At 35.5% G+C, this 19,265-nt stretch overlaps 1 protein-coding gene and 1 long non-coding RNA gene across 6 annotated transcripts; one reads left to right on the top strand and one right to left on the bottom strand.

The window, feature by feature from the left end:
* The first annotated feature begins 497 nt into the window (after window positions 1-497).
* On the top strand, window positions 498-12,332 carry LOC113753498 (serine/threonine-protein phosphatase 2A activator). 2 transcript variants are annotated; one of them, XM_027297670.1, is made up of 3 exons: window positions 501-1,292; window positions 3,171-3,666; window positions 12,103-12,332. In XM_027297670.1, the coding sequence occupies exons 1-3, from the start codon at window positions 644-646 to the stop codon at window positions 12,107-12,109; spliced, it is 1,152 nt and encodes a 383-aa protein (XP_027153471.1). In that variant the 5' UTR covers window positions 501-643; the 3' UTR covers window positions 12,110-12,332. The 2 variants fall into 2 exon arrangements, with proteins under 2 accessions (XP_027153472.1, XP_027153471.1); XM_027297671.1 differs by lacking the exon at window positions 12,103-12,332 and having other exon boundaries at window positions 498-1,292; window positions 3,171-3,670.
* Window positions 12,333-13,742: 1,410 nt separating this feature from the next.
* On the bottom strand, window positions 13,743-17,526 carry LOC113754075. 4 transcript variants are annotated; one of them, XR_003465126.1, is made up of 5 exons: window positions 17,441-17,526; window positions 17,084-17,120; window positions 15,768-15,806; window positions 15,232-15,282; window positions 13,743-14,051 (listed from the first exon to the last, which is right to left on the bottom strand). It is a non-coding gene; the product is annotated as an uncharacterized LOC113754075 (long non-coding RNA). The 4 variants fall into 4 exon arrangements; XR_003465124.1 differs by having other exon boundaries at window positions 17,396-17,483; XR_003465127.1 differs by lacking the exon at window positions 15,768-15,806.
* Window positions 17,527-19,265: the final 1,739 nt, after the last annotated feature.

Consider the following 19,265-nt stretch of genomic DNA (forward strand, 5'->3'; position numbering starts at 1 on the left):
AATTTCTTTGTGCAACTTTACCAATTATCACTTAACAAATACGGCTTAATTTTGTGCAAGACTTATCATCTAGAAAAGATTTAGACTTATAAAGGTGCTTTTGAATTGTCGAAAAATTAACAATTAATTTGAAGATTAATTTTTTTGTTTTACACAAGATTCATTTTAAGTATTTAACCATGATTTATCATTTGTTAGCTTTCGAATTTGGTAATTTTTTTATTAATTTGTTGGACAAATTGAAATAACTGAGATATATTTACAGTCTTTTTTAAATAAAAAATTAATATATATTTGTAACGTCACCTAAGTTTTAGTACGCGTCTGACCCACTCAAGCCCCTGAACCCTTGATCGCCAAACTATGTCGGCTCACGCCAGGGTCCTCGGCGTGAGTTTCACTTCCCCGATCGAGTTTCAAAAAAATATAGGTAATTAGATAGATAAGGTAGTTTAATCACCGGCCAGAGCTTCGGGCCGAAGCAGAGATTCAAAACATTATAGGTAATTAGATAGAAACGGTAGAAAGAGTTTTAACGTTTTATGACTTTATCCTGCTCTTTTGTTGGTCTTTATATATTACCACCCTTTTCACGATCGATTTGCTCTAATATCTTCTCCTTTCATATCATTTCACCTCCACCATGGACGAAAAAGAAGCGCCACCTCAACCACCGCCGACCGCCTTTCCTCACCACCACTTCTCTCCTTCAACTACATGCATAAACTGCGGCGGGCCCACCGCCTACCCTACGCCACCGCCGCCTTCCTCCAACCCAACCTATATCCCCATCCGCTTCCCGGCCGTCAATCTTCCTACGAATCCAACCAACACCAAAGAAGCCATTATGCGAACTCCGGTGCCACAGTCCCAAAAAGTGGTCCCGCTTCAACCACCTTACAGCTTCCAAACCCCAGTCAAGATAATCTCCAGCCAGAACGACATCGTCCGGCTCCACTCCTCTCCTACTTTCGCCAACTTCCTCGGCTTCGTCGTTTCCCTTTCCGAATCCATCAAATCTCACAAGCTCTCTGATCCCTGCCACGTGTCTCCCGCCGTCTGCACGATCGTTGATGTGATCGAGAAGCTAATCGCGTTCGTCGATGAAATTCCTCCGGTACCCCAGTCTGCTCGCTACGGCAACGTGGCGTACCGGACGTGGCACGATCGCATGAGCTCTGATGCTGAGTCGTTTATGCTGCTGTTGCTTTCTCCCGATCTTCGTGATGCGGCTGTTGAATTAGTGCCCTATTTTACCGACAGCTTCGGCAATTCAAGTCGCATTGATTACGGTAATTATTCTGATTCAACTTTTTTTTTTTTTAATTTGGGTGTAGTTTTACTTTTGTTTATCTTTTTTCCCCCCTAGTGAGTACAACGGTTGCTTTTTTTTTTTTTTTCCCTTTGGTCTTCTTTTTCTTTCTTTGTTTTTCGGTAGCCTAATGCACAAAGGTTGGAAATTGTTGAATATTATTTGGAGTTTTGTTGGTATGGATGAGTAACTGATAAGTACATCATTTGAATGGCTTGAGTTGAATATGGCGCCAAAAGACAAATATTAAGAAAAGAAGGAGAGGCTTGGAATGCTGTACTAGTTGGCATCTGTGATAGTAAGACTGATTTCTTGTTTATAGAGTGACATGAATCAGTTGAGGAGGGATGACCACTTTTGTCCATTCATGGCATTACTTTTTTCAAGTTACTTGTGCTCATAAGGTATCAGAGTGTTCCAGTACCCATAAATTGCATATAGGATGTTGAAAGTTTTGCAAAATATTGGAGCCTTTAATTATATGAGTTCATTAGTGATTCATGCTGTTGAAACGACTACGGTATGAGATGATAGATCTAAGTGTCAGCATGGTTTTATGGTAGATTGTAGTTTGAGGAACATACTCATTTGTTATATAGAGGTAAATATTGTCAAATGTCTTTTTGTTTACATAGGAAAAGCGATGTTTTATTTCCTAAAAATATACTTCATGCTATTTTAAGGAAAGCGAGTATAAAGAATATACATGAAGTTGTAGCTATTGAATTATGACTTCAGTTGTGGGATGGGTAATAGAGGATGAGTTGGAGGTTACTTTTATGATTGGTAAGCTATCAACCGTAGTTGATGGTTGGAGTTTGACTCTTACTGAATCTTAGGAAGGTTGAATTTCCGTTGCACTAACAGATTCTTCATGTTATCATGAAATTCTTTTTTAATTTTTTAACATATTTTTATTAAATTCTTTTTGAATTTTATGTACCTAAATTCATGTTTGAATTGGATGATGGTGGATGTTAAGTTGATTATTTGATGGTCAAGTCCATAGTGTGTCACTCATTACCTTACAGTACCTATTGGCTTGTTAGGTTGAAGGTAATTTCTATAAAACAGTTATTCTTCAAGGAGCAAAATGTTCGACAATCAGCAAGTACAAAACATACTAGAACTCTGAGTTGGATGGTTATGTAGCAAACACTAGAAGGTAGCATCAGAGAAGGTAGCACTGCACTTAATATCCTAGACCGACCACGTACCTGCGAAGGTTATATTGTGCCTAGGGTGATAAATTAAAAGAAGTTGATGGAAGATGGTGAATTGTTGCTGCATTTACCTATAATTAAGCTCTGACCCAGAGCAGCAAAGTGTCGAAGTTTGGTCAGAGATAGACCAAGGACATTGTCTAGAGAGGCTGTTCCTTTTTATTTTTTTTTTCTTTTTGGTGTTGGTCAATTTGCTGTTTAGAAACCGTATGCACCATGTAGATATTGCCCAAGCAGTCCAGTATGCTACATTTGTCTGTGAAACTTGTTTTTCTTGTTTCATGTCGTTGTACCTACTTGCCATACCTGCCTGCTAAGACATTTTGAATGCTTTAGTCCTGATTCTTGGTTTAGTTCTTTGGCACAATTGGGCATCCTTTCTAACATATGACAAGACAAGGGACGATAAATGTCTAACCTTAATCCAAGCAGTGAAAATAACATAAAACTGGGATTTTGTTGATTTTGCAAGCAGCTGTGATTGTTGGCATTGCAGTTGATGAAAAGAGTTGGTTCTGTTTTCCCCTTAATTTGCCATTGCCTATGTTCATATGCTTCTATTTGGGTTATTCATAAGTACGTTTGGTTGAAATGGCTTTCATTACTTTTTGCATCTTCCTTTTTTGTCTTGATAGGTACTGGTCATGAAACAAACTTTGCAGCATGGTTGTACTGCTTAGCGAGATTGCAAATAGTTAAAGAAGAAGATTATCAAGCACTAGTTTCCCGGGTTTTTGTGAAGTACTTGGAGTTGATGCGGAAGTTGCAGTTGACTTATTCTCTCGAGCCTGCAGGATCCCATGGAGTATGGGGGCTTGATGACTATCACTTTTTACCTTTCATATTTGGGTCTTCACAGTTGATTGACCACAAGTATATGAAGCCGAAATCAATTCATAATGAGGATATATTAGAGAATTTCGCAAGTGAATATTTGTACCTTTCATGTATTGTATTTATAAAGAAGGTTAAAAAGGGATTGTTTGCTGAGCATTCACCAATGCTGGATGATATTAGTGGTGTGCCAAATTGGAAGAAGGTTAATAGTGGGCTCTTAAAGATGTATAAAGTGGAAGTTTTGCAGAAGGTTCCTATCATGCAACATTTTCTCTTTGGCTCCATTATCAAATGGTAAGCTTTTGGTTTTCATGTTTGCTTGGTGAGATTAGCCTAAACTGAATTTTGTGCTCATTGAACTGCTGAGCATTTTTATTCTGGTCAGAAATTGAGCACTATAGGTCCTTCCCCCATTCAAGATGTTTTACTATGGGTACTGGTGGTGTAGCTCACATCTTAATTTCCTTCTACTCATTGTTCAGCAAGTTTGATTTTGTTTTTGGAGGATAAAATGGAAAGATTTTCTGACAATGAGCTGTTAATGTACTTCGGAAAAATGTCTATTAGTTGTTAAATTTTGCATTTCAGTAAACTGCAAATCTCTTGTTCGTCAGATATATCTAACTTGACTAAAATTTTGGACCCATGAAGTGTGCCTTGTATCATTGGATACAAAAGAAATTAGATTTCTGAATAAGCTTTTTGTTTTTGTGTTTTAATTTGGAATCTATATTGTGCTTATTGGTTTGATGAATTTTTATGACTACCATGCGCTGGCTTTTTTTTGTATGTTTAGAAATTGATTTCTTTTCCTGTTATAAAGATCTTTAGCATATGCTTACAAATGGGTAGGATCACCACTTTAATGCATGCTTTTTCTTCTTGAAATTTTTGGAGTTAAACATGTGCTACAAAGTTGAATGTCCCATTTTGACATAGTTGTTCTTGTTGGTAAAATGATGTTGTTATCTATGTATGTATAGTTGGACGAGATTAACAGATATATCGCTAGGGTTCATGGAGGAGGGTATTAAAAAGAAAAAGGAATAACTGATATATTGTTAGCTCATGCTATTAAAGTATCTAATTCTTAGCGAATGACTGGAGTGCTGGTCTGTTTGGATGGGTGTTTTTATAGAACTTGAACAGTAGATGGGTGTTTTAATGAAGTATCTCATGTGGTGTTTTAGGAGTGTTTTTTAGTGTGTTTTCGAGTGCTTTTTGAAGATCGCTGTATGCTTACTTCGCTGCCCCTCCGCCACCCACCGTCTCCCACCTTCTCCCCAACCACTTACCTTTTTCTCCTCCCTTCTCCCTCCCCCTTCCTCAGCACCCCCCCCCCCCCTTTAGCCTTCCCTTTTCCCCTGCCATCTGCCCTTCCGTTCCTCCCTTCTCCCCTGCCACTTTTTTCCTCCTCATCCCCCTCTCCTGCCTTCCCCTCTCTTCTCCCCCATTGTTTAGGGCACAGAAAAGGGAAATTGGAGGTGTTGGGGGAAGGAGGGGGATGGTGGCACTGGGAGGGAGGGGAGATGGCTTGGTGGTGGGGCTAGATGGTGCTTGGTGGGGAATGGGGAACTGATGTGTTTGTGTTTTGGGTAACTTTTTTTACTTTTTTTTTTTGGGTGTTCTTAGGTGTGTGTTTGAGTGTTTTGGGGAGGGTTACTGTAGACATATGTTATGGCAAAACTAACAAAAAAAAGAGTTAATCCAAGAATCTGTTTTTCAAATTTTATATTGAAGATGGCCTAAATGGATTTTTTTTAAAAATAAAATCTAAACATCTGATAAACTTCTTGTCATAACAATCTTCACAATGAGCGGAAGATACCAAACTATAGCGGGTGTAGAGTGGTGTCTAAGATGTATTATTTTGCCTCTTATCGTAGCCTGCTAGTATGGATTAGTTATTAATATGGATTACCTAAAATGATGAGCTCAGATATTAGAGGTTTAGAGAGCTGAATAGATCATGAATGTAGGAAGAAGACGAAAGCAATTATATGCAGGTTTTGAGCCTTACACGTAATTTTGTTGCATACAATACCTCAAGTATTTAAGAATTGACCTCATGCTGGAGTTGCAACAAGGGTGATGCTATAAGCTTCTATTTTTTCTCCTTCTGCAAAGTAAGCTCTAAATTCTAACATATGAAAAGTAATAAGAGAATACAATTAAACTGATTATGTGGGACTCTTTCTCTCTCCTCTGAATCTCCCTGTGTCTTCACTCTTTGCCTTTAAATTTTTTATTGAGTTTAACCGAATTTTGATCTCGTCCAGCTTCTTATCCTTCCAATCTAGTAGAAGATCTTCAGGATGAAGTTTCTCGTTAATATTATATGATTAGGTTTATTCATGAAATGAGTCAGTTGCCCAAACGAAATGAGTCAAAATTTCATGGCAACTAACAGCACCTTAGGCAAAAGTTGTCTATTTGGTGTGTGCTCATGTGGGAAACCAAGAAATGCCAGTCCTTGATGCAGCTTTTGTTAGATCAGGTAATTGGAATTGAAGGTATATCCAATTAATAAACTCAAACCTTGCTCTTACTGCATAGAAAGCAGTGCTATTCTCAAGTCTCAGTCACTCCATTAGATATCTGAAAATTGGTGTCCAAAATTTGCTTAGAGATTGCAAAGCTTGCCTGGAAAATAATCAGGGAAGCTCTAGATATTTTCTAGTTCACCAGAAAATCTGGTCATTGCCACTTAAAAAACTTTTGGAAAGCTGTACAAAATGGCTTTCTTAAGTTGCCACAGAATCCGGTCATTGCCATCATGGGTGAAGAAATTTGCTGCATGCAGAGTTTGAGTGGAGAACTGCTTTAGCCTTTTATGTAAATTATTGTGTCTTTAATACTTGAAACAGATAGTCCGAAACTACTTTGTGCAAAAATGGAATGGAGGGCCTTGCAAGATCACATTATTCTTCTTCGTCTTAGGATGTGTTTCTCTGTTGGTCATCTTCAGAATGGCGAAGGACGGGGGAGATTATGGTGGTGGAAAGTTTTTTTTGGGGGGTTGGGGGGGGGGAGTTAGCAGAAGTGGGGATTGCAATGGCTGTGCTTGATGGTGTTGTACTCTGAGGAGCTGCAAGTTTGGGAAAAGGGAAAAGTAAGATTGAGGGTGGCAGGGTTCAGGGTTTATCAGTGTTCATGATGATGGCATTTGGAGTTACAAAGCAGAAGTGCGTGGAGTACTAATTCTTATCCTATTTGGTTTTGGATAATTACACTGAAGGGAATCAAATACCTCTCTTCCCTTTGGTAGCCCTTAAAATGGTTCATGCAGTAAAACTTGAAGGACTAAATAGTTTCAAATGAAACTTAATGACTACCTTAAACAATTGCAGATAGTTCAAGAATTACTTATGGCAATTTTCGTGAAATCTCTAATCCTTGTGGACTTTTGATGAATGTTGTACTTGAACATGATGATTTGCACTTGTTTGGTATTATAGTTTTCTTTGTTTCATACAGCTACATCAAGTTTTCATCCATTTATGTGTGTGTCTCTTGTTTTTCTTTTCTAAAACCAGAGAATCAAAATAGACTCTGAACCGTTGTTTACAAAGCCAAGGATATTAGTACTTACTGTACATGTTAGTGTTTCTTGGAGATTTTGATGCAACTGTCTATAGTTACGATTATTTGATACTCTTTTTATGCTTGTATCTAATGGGGATGACATCAAAATATATCTTAAATTGCATGTTGGATTGCCAAGTTATTGTATACATCTTTTGATAAATTTGTGAATGTTCACATTATGATCCTTCCCATGGAAGTATAGAAAAATCAGCAGAGTTCTCCATTTTGGAATTGTCTTGATTTTGTCTATTATACCACGTGTTTTTCCTGTATGAGAATTATTTTGTGAAACTGATGCCTGCATGCCTGGATATGGTAGGACAGATAATTCATTTAGAGATAGTGATGCCCACTAAGCAAGCTAAAGGTATGCTGGTTTAACTTAATTTTCTTGGTGGTAATGACTAAAGAATGCCTAATAAATTAGGGCAGCAAGCTTTAGAATATGGAAAATAGGAAGACAAGTGGAAAGAAAAATTATAATTTCTAGAAAAGTATTGGTTTAGATTTACCTCCCTTTTATTGTTGCAACAAAAATTAGCATACCGTTCAGAAGATGCACTAACATCAGATTAGAACATGTTAGTATCTCTTCGATATTCAACATGCCAATAATACTAGTTTAATGCAAGCTTTTGTACAGCAAGTAGGATTTTGAGGCCCATCTGGCCAAGAGGTAATGTAGACTAATTAGGTCAGACAATTTATGAGACAATGTAACTTAAAGGTGAAGTAGACATCGGTGGTAGGTTTCATAGGGAATTGAGTATATTACTTGGACATTTCTGTGCGTGTTGGGTCTTTCTTTTGTCTGAGAAGTGTAGATTTGAATTTTTAGTGTCTGATTTGGTATGGGTTAAGGCACATATTCTATAGCTCCAACAATGAATTCAAGAAACACAAATTCAGCTAAAATACTTTCATACCTTGGCAACAACTTATTAAAGTTCAGATGCAAATCCAGCCTCCCTCTCTCTTTCTCTCTCTCTCTCTCTCACACACACACACACACGCATATGTGTGTGTGTATAACCTTTTGTCGGGTGGGTCTTAACTAAGTTACAGATGATTCTATGCGATAAATAATTCAGTCTTCTGCAGTAAGTGGGTTCAATGTGGAGATAGCTTTATTTAAACATGTCTGTACTTGAAAAAGAGGTTAGAAGGAAAAGAACTGTGGGTTTACAAAACCTTCAAGCTTTTGATGATTCCCAGGAAAATGTTTATAAAGGTACTTGACAGTCAGCAACATAAACATGCTAGTCTGCCTCCCTCTGCTCCTCCTCATCACCCCAGTGGTCCACTGCTAATCAACTGCTGCCATCAGTTTGCCGAGAGGAAATAAGATTTTTGGCTCCCTTTTTGTGGACTGGACCCTCCCCCCTCTCACCTTTTCTCTTCCCATGCCATGAACCGTCTTTTCCATCACAGTAGAATCATTATCTTCTCCACTGTTACATCTATGTCCATGTAGAAGAATGCAGCTATGTCTTTAGTAGAATGTCAGCATACCAATTATTTTGGACCACATCAGCTGCAAATTCCACACCCATGTATGGTTGTGTCGACGCAAGTGTGCAGGGGTTAAATGGCAGTTTGAATTGTCGTATAGTCTCATATTTTTTTGTTCTTTCAGAAAAAGCATTAAGGAGGACATAAACCTTCTCCTAGTAATTGTATGCTAGAGATTGTTCTTAAGGTTTTGCAGCAATGGTTAGATGTGGTTCTAATTGTTGGTTCACATTCCCTAGGATATTCTTCAGTATGGCAATTATGGTCATTTATTGATCTACAGTGAAAAATAGGGTGTCCAGCTCCATAAATAGTATTTTGCTTTCTTATGAAAGTAGTTCATCCACATTTTATGTTGTAAATATCAAATATTATATCTCTTAGCATTTCCTATATAGTAAAAATTATTCTACTAGATCATTTTGTAAAAAGTATTCTCCATAAATAGTAAAAATTATTCAACTAGATCATTATCTCTTAGCATTTCCTATAGGGTGTCCAGCTTCATCAGTAGTATTTTGCTTACTTATGAAAGCAGTTCATCCACATTTTGTGTCATAAATATCAAATATTATATACTTTGCATTTCCTATATTGGTAAAAATTATTCTACTAGATCATTTTATTCTCCTCATTAATCTAGATACTTATATATTGCTCTTTTCTGCATCAAATTGAAATAGAGCAAATAGGATACTCCTTTTATTTGAAGTTGTTAGATACCTACAAGAAGATTGGCTAAATAGTATCTCTCCCAGAAAAGCACTACTCAGGGTTGCCCATTTTGTTTAAACTAGTCACCTACTCATGCTGCCCATAGGGGACCATGTGGGCGCCATGAGTACTGTTCATAAGAGCAACTCAGCGTTTTTATATAGTAGGATTCCTTTTTCTCAATTTGAAAGTTATCACTTAGTTTCATGACTAAGTAATCATGGCTACTAGTGAAAGGAGGCAGCAGAGTAATGGTATAGTAAGCACAGGCTATATATACGATCGACTAGAGATGCATATTAAAAAGAGTTGTCATGGAGAACTGGAACCCTATAGTGAGAGGAAGCTACTGCTATTAAGATAGATATTCATAAGAGCAATTGGAATTCTTTGGACATAGCTGAAAGGTACTCCGGAGGAAAATCATGATAAGCCCTGCTTTGTAGTTCAACTATTTGGAGTTCTCTTCCAATCTATCATGTATTATACAGATGACATTAATGCCTTACATTTGAATATGTGTAGCCATTGTATTGGTACTCTTCAAATGGTAATTGTACCTAGTTTTTGACAAAATTATAGAAATGACTGCAGAAGATGAAAATAAGTTTGTCTGGCATAAGGTTTGATGATTTTGATTTTAACTTGTTTCTGGGCAATTTAAGGGTTAAAGGGTGTTGAAAGATCTCCTAGAATTTATAGTTCAGTTCTTGAAGAATCTATTCTTTTCAGTTCTTGAAGAATCTATTCTTTCTTAGAACATGCACATTCACCAAGTAGTGAAGTCCATTTTGCTGGTATAACTTCTGGAGTTGGACATTTGTGAAGATTTAATGTGGATAAGTTTCATACAACATGAATTGACAAAGAGGCTAGATCAAACATTATGTATACACTCCTTCCAAAGAGTTGTCTGATGTCCTTGGGGTTGGGTAACTGTTAAAGCATCTACAGCAAGTTTTTGTTACTTCAATGGAACTACACATGAAAATCTGTGGGATAGCATGGTGACTGCAGTTGTGAATTGAGATTCTTGTTACATTATGTGGGGATTTTTACAGGAAATGAGAGTTGGCATGAGAAGTCCTGGAAAAAATTTTTTGGTTGTGGAAAGCCAATAAAAATCAAAGATGAGTTTTCTTCAACCCAAGGTGAGTTGCTCTTGTTCGCTGCAACTCCTCTACCATGCGACTCAGCTCTGGTTTTCATGCCTTTCACTTACTGTCCATCAACATTCATTGCCTCCTCTTTCATGAAGAATTAGGCAAATAAATCCCCATCCCACCTAAAATTCGAGGAATTCGTTGAGAGTTAGAATGAATTTGTAGACCGGGTCAACTGATCCGTTTTAAATTTAAAATATTTCTATAGGGCTTGATGGTTCCATCAATCTAGCTATATGTTGTGTACTATCAACGATTTCTACATAAGGTGGTAAGATGATATCTTGAGCAGTTACATATCTAGGACCCCTGACACAAATAGATACGTCACAAGCTCCATATGGATTACATCTGAATACAATTTCTTTTTATTCTACCTTAGAGAATTAAAACTAGTTTTGAGAAAAAAGAATGAAGAGGTTTAGCTTTCTATAGACTAGATAGAAGGAAAAGAAAAGTCTAAGTTTATTTATTATTCCTCGTCTATAAATATTCAAATTTTTATGCCTAATACACCATAGATAGTTCGAACTGTATAGGAACAATAATCAATTTTAGGTCACTATTCAATTTTCTTTTCTTAGAAGCTGAAAAAACTCATTTGCCAGATGGGGCCGGTGTCTGAGCATGGGAGATATCCTTTCCCTAGTCAAGTGTGGTATTTCCATATTATATCACTCCCTTTAAATCCATTATCTTCTATCACTTCTTTAATGCCTATGTCTGCCTCTATCCAATTTCAAAGAGCCTCTTAGATTTCATTCTTGCCATCTAATCATGGATGAATGCTTATCTTGACAACTTCTTACTGTAACTTTTCTGTAAGGTTATGCATTTCATTTTCAAAGGAGCCTTTTCTTACTTATGTGTCTGTTATTATTTTTTGTATTTTTGATTGTGAGAAGGTGAATAACATGGCAATAAAAGGAGTTAGAGAGTATAGGGGATTTGTGCAATATCCACAAGGTGAACCACAGCATCTGCTAAACTTCATACTGCTTTGATTGAGGTTAATCAAGATATTGAACAAAGTGCTCCAAAAATCTCATTTTCCAACTGTTGTCATTCTTCATCTTGTTCCAAAGTGTGAGATACATAGTAGTGGTGAAATACCATCAGAAAGACTCAAACTTTAAAACATCAAAATGAACAAAGCAGTCCACTGAACAGGACTGATCATAAGGTACTAAGAAATAAAGTTGGTTTAAATTGGGTTCTTTCACTTCTTATTCTTGCAGTTAATTGTGTACTTTTCATCACTAATTCTTTGAAATGAAAGTTCTTAATCTCTTTTTAAAGTTACTTTGTCTCTTGTTGCCGTTTAGGTTTGGTTTGCAGTTATGCAGCTGCACACCCCTTCAATCTTTGACTCGTTACTTGTAACTGCTCTTAGCATCTTTTGAGTTTTGATTAGTTTTTCTGTTATTGTCTGTTAGAAATTTCTCTCCTTGGTGGTTTGCCAAACTGGGTGTTCTATGGTTGTTTAGAAGCATAAGATCCTTTGCATTTGGATGTCTGCTATGCTTTTCTAGGTGCAAAAATATTCTTATTTAAGGAAAAACAAAATGATTTGTATGCAAGGCTTCGCCGTGCGTCTGTCTAACTTCATCACGTCTATCATTTGGCATTATACAGTTATTAGCCAATGACTAGTATGCCCAGGTGCAAGTATCAACCTTTTACAAAAGTTGTACTCAACGTATATTGGTGATATCACTTTCTTAAATCTATGTACACTTTTGCTTTTCTGCAGGGAATAAGCCTGAGGTCTTTTACCTACAAACAGGATGGGAATGAAATTGGTGTAGTTGGAGTTCCAGGATAATTGGTGTAGTAGTACTTGTATCCGCCACAAATTTTTATCGAGATAACATGTGTAATGATATTGTATCAGTAAATGGTTAAATAGAATTTCATCCGTTGCATTACAGAAAGTTGATGTTATCTTTTCCTCAATAATATGATTATTCCGAATTAGATCTAGAGTTTGCAGTTCTCTGTTAGATTATATTCTTGCTTTAGGTTACTGGTTTCTATAAGATATCGTGCATGATGTTCTTAGATAACAATTCGGGGAAAGTAGTTCGTGGAATAGCTTGTTTTCACCTTTTTTTGTTGGGTCCCCTTTAGACACCGGCTCTTTAAGCATGGTCGTTTTGGGATGAAGCTCGATTTTCTCTTTTCTGTGAATTGTATTTTTGTTGTAGTTCAAGTCTGCTTTGGTATGAAGTAAGGATGTGGCAACAATCAAAAGTGTGGACTATCTACTTTTGCTGTAGAGTTGTACGAAATTCTTGGAAAGCTTTCTTAGTGATCAACCATTACTGGTGAACTACTTTCCACTGTTTCTATTTTGCAAGGCTGCATATCGTCATCTTGCATCCAGAAGCTCCTATGCTTTGTTGAAAGTACTAGGAGGGGATCACCAAATGCGCGGTGTGATGTTATAGAGGTAGAATGCCTAGCATAGAGCCCATTGTAGGTGTATTTTTTTAAAATAAAATAGATAAATTGATAATTAGGAGTAATGATTTAAATAAGTATACCACATTAGCCAAGTATTTTGAGTCAAGTCCAATTATGTTAACAAAGACCATAGTTATTGCGAGTTGTATGCATAATTGGATACCAAGTGTTTACAAAGTATGGTTCAAGATTGTATTTCTCAATCTCTTCCCAATGTTGAGTATTGTTTAGGAGTTTATTTGTTCTCCTCTTCACAGTGCTTATTCAAATAATCTCCTGCTCCATGTTTTTATTCGGCATAAGAGGTAATGTAATTTTATGTTTAAGCCATATGAACTTTATGTATCATTAAGTATATAATTTGGACAGAGTAATAAAGAACTGCTCTGATGGAACTAAAAGGAATATTATACTACAGTATAAATTGAATTAGAATTGATCGATCAGGAAACAAATAAAAACTACTTTCTCCACTATAATATGCAATTTGCTGGTGGCTGTGCTTGATATATGCATGTAATGGTGATAACGTTCTCTATTGTCATGGTCTTGTATGTGCCAAAATGAACTGTAAATTAAGCTCTTGTATGTTGAAACCAAAACTTCTCATTAGCCAAAATTAAGGATGACACCATGTAAAAATAGGAACGAAATTTGTTATAAGTTTTGAAGCCAAAAACTTGAGATTTGAGAAACAAAAATGAAAGAACTAACACTCCAATGGGAAGCAAATACGAAAAAGGAATTATTGATTAAGTGAAGAGGCCAATCAATCTCACAATTATTGACCACTATACCAGGGAAAGATAAATGATTCTCCCTCCGTCCTATATATTTAGTCATGTTTGAGAATATGTGCTTTTTATGCATAGTACACTCCACCAAAAAGTTTTTTCTTTTGTTTCACTTTTACCTTTAATCATGTGCTAGTCAAAGTAAAAAGTAGAAAACAATCCCATCATATTTGTCTTTATGCATCATTAATGAAGGGTATAAGGAAAATTTCAGAATATAAAGTAGTTAGAAATATCAAACATGACAAACATTTTGGAACAGCCAAAAAAGGAAAGTATTACACTTTCAATGGGACGGAGGGAGTAGCAAATAGCAAAATGGCTCATATCCATGCTATTCATGGTTGGAGAACCATACCTTGCTTCTTGATAAGAATTCATGAGAAAGGCCATGTAGTAGCCAACCAACTCAAGCAGTTCATCAGCTTTCTCACTCTTCATCCTAAAATTTTAAAAGCAAATTCAGTCAGTAAGTACCATATGATTAGTAGCAACAAGTGATTATTTAAAACACGATGAGTGAAAGAAATGCAAAGGGATTTAGAAATTTGAGGAATGAAAGCAACTGATAATAAGAGGGTTCAACACACGTAGTCCTCAACCAAAAGAGGGTTGAATTTAGGCAAGACTTGCTATTCATGAAGAATGATAATAATACCTAGACATTATTTGAAAACAAGCACAATCAAGTCATCCATGTAGTTTCCATCATTCAATAGAAAGCAATGAGGGGATAGGGATGACTTGAAATTCTAGAAAAAAATCAGACTAATAGGAATACCTAAAACCAAGAAAAGATGTAAACCACCGACCAACTTGATATTGACTATTTAAACAGTTAATGAAATAGCAAGCTAAAGTTCCCATGGATTACATCATCTTCATTAAGAAAAAGCATACATCATTACATGCAATCTTGGACCAATCAGTAAAGTCAAGATCAACCAAAAGCTTTTAATGCATAACTTACTAATACAATTCCACAAGGCTTCCACAAATATGCCTTTTTGAAATAGAAAATAGGGCTAAAATATAACAATTCTTAGATCCCGATTAAATTGGGGAATTTGTATTATAGGTCCAATTAAAAACAAAATTAAAATTTTTCTTGATCGAATAAATTGGGGAATTTGTATGAGTTAAGTTTCTTTAGAAAAAGTAACAAGTAACCGAGGATAGCATAAGATGCATAAGGTAATAAGCACCTGTTTAAGTTAAATTCTAAACTACATCAATTCAAAAGAAAACCACGACTTGCGCTCCAAATCCAAAGCAAGCTGGAGGGCCTTGTAAAGGGTTTGACTTGGCATACGGACTGCAATATCCTTCAATTTTAGTTTGTAAAGAATCATGTTGATCATCTTCTAGTAGCTCAAAGACAATAGCGCGAGGCTAATTGTGATATTTCCATCACCACATACCTTGACTAATTTGCTCACCATAAGATAAGGTGTCAGTTTAGATTCTTTATCCACTTTTTACCCTAACATCCATAAATAGTCTCCAATGACTTACCCAAAATCCATCAAGAGTTGTACAAAGAATAAACTGCTAAAATAAATTTGAAAAAAAAGGAAGAAAAGAGAGCACAAAAACATTGAAACAATAGTTCCTACACATACCTTGAAGGCTCAATGAAGAAAACTAAACTCTTTATTTCTTTCTTCCTTTATCTAACAAAAATGTAGAGTAAACAAGCGTCAACTAGATGAACAGAATTAAAACAACCACATGGTAATAACATGAGAATGATTCAGAGAAAATTATTGAACTTAATCTCCATATTCTTTGACATTATTAGAAGTTGCTAATGAAATATACAACCCCACTATGTTTTCTTTGCTTTAAAATAAAAGTTTGTATCTACATGAAGCAAGATGATATAGAGATTAATGTCACAAGTTTTCCTTTCCTTTTTGAGTAAGACTCTTTTAACTTCACAATCCTTTCAAGAATTCAATGTTTCATATAATGATTCATAGACCTTACATGGTTTCAAATTTAACTACTTCAACTATTAACCGCCAAGATTTTAAGCCAAACATTGAATAAGTTATGTAGATAGCATGCCTAGCAAAGCAAACATGACATTCTAGCCATTAATCAAAAAATATTGATCCAAATCCAAAAAAAAGCCCCAAGATGGAATTCCACTCACTTGAGCTATAAAAAGATGTCTAATAAGTGTAATAGCTGGCTGCAAAAAAATGGCAAAATCATTACCAACTAACTAAAACAGTTTAATAAAAATAGTCATTCTATACCCTCTTACTTTGAATTTCTTACCTATAAAGAGTTGCTAACAATATCAACTGGAAAACAAAACTTTCTAAGAACATAAAAAATAAAAAGAAATTAAACCATTTCATCTAAGGAAATAATCACAAGTTCCAATGCAAAACAATGAAAAGTATAGAATATTGGATCTCAAGTCAGGATCATTATTCAGCGGAGCTGCTTACAAAGACCTAACAACTTCCTAATCATGACTTCACTAGAATTTTAGGGAATACTTCAACAAGAGGCAGGCTTTTCTCTCCATAGTCCATTTCTTGAACACCTATGAAATAGGAGTAAAGATACTAGAAAATTACAGTTGACTTCTGGTAGAAAGAAAGAAAAAAAATAGGAAAATAGAGACCCTAAAAGTGTTTACTTGAGCAAAGAATTTCAAATCATTCATACTTGATATCAAATCCCTATCCCTCAACATATGGAACTTATTAAAGAATAAAAAAAAATTTAATCAAGAGAAAAAGTATGCATAGAACAAGAGTGGAGAAGCCAGCAGTTCTCAAAGAGAAAGAAAGAAAGAAAGATAAGAATAGAAGGGACTTTTCAGACAAAAGCATCGAGTAGGAGGGGATTGAGCTTGATTAGTCTTCTTAGCATTGAGCCAAACCCCTCCATTGCAGATACAGAAATTTAAGGAAAGTCCTCTAGTTTTGTAACTCCCAATATTTTAACTCACCAGCAAAGAGGAAAACAATAGGTTTTTGCACGAAAAGAAGAATGGAGAGATTTTTTTGACCCAAAGGATATAGGAGAGATGGCTTTGAGGTCTTTCTATCAAATTTTCTCATAAACAATTTGAGGAGAAATAACTCCAGAGCACCTCTTCCCATTCATCAGATTCTGCATCAACCAATCCAACAATTCACCATTCATATAATTTTTTTGCCTTTTAACCACACAGACACAAGTATAAAAAAACCCTCGTTCCATTTTTCCACTTCACTAGATGTTAAGAAAAACAAAAAACTAAAACACAAGATATAAAAGACAAAAGAAAGAAACTTTTGGGAGCTAAGAAATAGAGATTACATGAACAAACATAAAAAATGCTTTATTTCTAATTCTTAAAAACCCAGGGAACCAAAAGGATTTGTGGGTAAAATAATTACTTTTGAGACTAATGTTTTCATTAAAACATCTCGAACCATAGAAGAATGTTGAAACCTCCATTAAAATTACCATTGCTTTCTCTTTAATCTTCATCATCTTCTTCCACCTAAAAAAGGAAAAGAAAATTCAAGCATCTCTCCAAATCCAAATTAATCTAATAAAAAAAATATTGAAAAAGTTCAGCTAAATCCTTTAGAGAGAGAGAGAGAGAGAGAGAGAGAGAGGAAGCATAGAAGAAATAGTTTTCTAATACTTAGAAACAAGTGTATCAAAGCCGTACAAAGGGCACAAAGCAAGGGGAGAAAGTGATTTGTTGCTTTTAGCCAAGGAAAGATTAGCAAAGAAAATGGCAGATAAATAGAAAGAATTAACCATGATTACTTGATGGAGGAGAGAGGGAAGAGGGAGATGAAGAAGAAATATTACTAGCCCCCTTTCTGTCTTGAGCCCATCGTCCACCAAGTCCCTTCGCCAACTTTCTCAGAAGAAAAATAATGTGGACCTCTAATTGAGATCATAGTCTATTTCCTATACAAACAAAAGCCATGAATTGAGGGGGACCTCTGGGACTGCCAAAGAAAGCATTTTGTCCGGGCGATAACACCAATACAAAGCGGTAATTGACCAAGCTTGAGCTTCCTAATTAGTAGCTACAATTTTTTTGCTGGCGAATTTATGCAGCAGCATTTCTTCGGCATTAACACAGCCACCACCACAACCACGTGCTCTCCTCATAATCAGGTGAACAACCACATTTCCTCCAATCAAATGGTGACACGTCAGCCACCAAACACAAATGTCTCGCACCTCCCTTTCATCCTTAGTTCATATGTGTTAAATAATAAAAATAAAAAATCAAATAAACAAAAAAACTGTGACACAAAAATACTTTCCTGAGAGACAAACGTACAAATAACAAAGAAAATTTTATGTTAGTTGAGAAATTGAATTAGAAAACGAAATGAGAAGACAACTTAGAAATATATTCTTTATTTAAAATGCCACTATAAAGCTTTGGTCGGCCTAGGTTCGATTTTTTGGTTTCATCATGTCTACCGGAAATCGTTGAGCATCAGCCATGTTGCATAGAAACATAGTGGAGTCAATAATAATCTAGTTCATACTCTCTCTCATAGAGAAATGGAGATATTCTATGGAATCAACAAACTCAATAAGACCAATACAAAATTCCAATTTTTGGATCCATGTAAACTTTCTTGCTTTCCAATTTTACCTAGTACATACAAATTAATAGTTTTGGGGTTTTATCAAACATTTGACTTCATATAAATTTCATTGCATCATTACGGGAATTTAGAACCAAAAAAGGGACGAAAAAAGTAATCCTACATATGAAAGATGCAAAAATCTAGAGATCCATATAATACTCAAATGGCTGCAAGACATTTGTAGATACCAAAATTTTAATTTTATTTAATTCAATTTTAGCTTTATTTTTTTATTATTTATTCTTATTTTTATTTTATTTCATTTTAGTTGACTAAGTTTTCCAAGATGATGGTTAGTCTTTATTTTATTTATTTTAGTAAATTAGGTTCATCATTTTTCTTTTTTAAAACATTTTTGCATTAAATTTCAGAAAAAGAAAATTCTTACAAAAATTCCAATCTTTTTTATCTTTTCAATTTTTTGAAATAAAATAAAATGAATTTTTGCAAGGTAAAAAATAAAAAAAAGAATGTAACATTTGTTATTTATCCTAAATTTGTTTTGGAAAACAAAAAATTAAAAAAGGAAAATATGTGGAACACATGCATAATAGATAGGTGGAGGCCATGCAAACTAGCTAAGTGTATAAGGCAGGCAATAGACAAGTGTCTCTATTTTTTTTTTTTTTGACATCACAACACTTGCTAGATTAGGTGGCTAGGACAAGTGGAAGTCTAGGAAAAATCTGAAAAAAAAGAAAAAAGAAAAAGAAGGCAAAGGAAAAAGAGGTTCTGGGGAGAGCAAGAAAGGGGTTTAGCGGCTGAAGGAACCTGGGGAGAAACTGGAAAAGGAAAACCGAGGTTGGAAAAAGGAAAAAACTGAAAGAGAGAGAAGAAAAAGGGTAGATGAGGGAGAGAAAGAGAAGAGCTTCGTGGGAGCTAGGTTGGAGGAAAAGGAAAAACCATAAACGAGGGTTTTGGGGCAAGAAAAAACAAAGGAACCGAGAGGAGGTTGGGAGAGAGCAAGAATCTGGAGGAGGATAGTGAGCTGAGAACAAAGAGAAGAAAAAACAACAGCAAAA

This window comes from Coffea eugenioides, chromosome 11 (assembly GCF_003713205.1).
Source record: "Coffea eugenioides isolate CCC68of chromosome 11, Ceug_1.0, whole genome shotgun sequence".
Lineage (NCBI taxonomy): Eukaryota > Viridiplantae > Streptophyta > Magnoliopsida > Gentianales > Rubiaceae > Coffea > Coffea eugenioides.

Excerpts from the sequence above, each read along its gene's own strand:
- LOC113753498 (XM_027297670.1), top strand. The coding sequence starts at position 644 with ATGGACGAAAAAGAAGCGCCACCTCAACCACCGCCGACCGCCTTTCCT. Across the intron at positions 1,293-3,170 it reads TTCAAGTCGCATTGATTACG|GTACTGGTCATGAAACAAAC; the intron begins GTAATTATTCTG and ends TTGTCTTGATAG.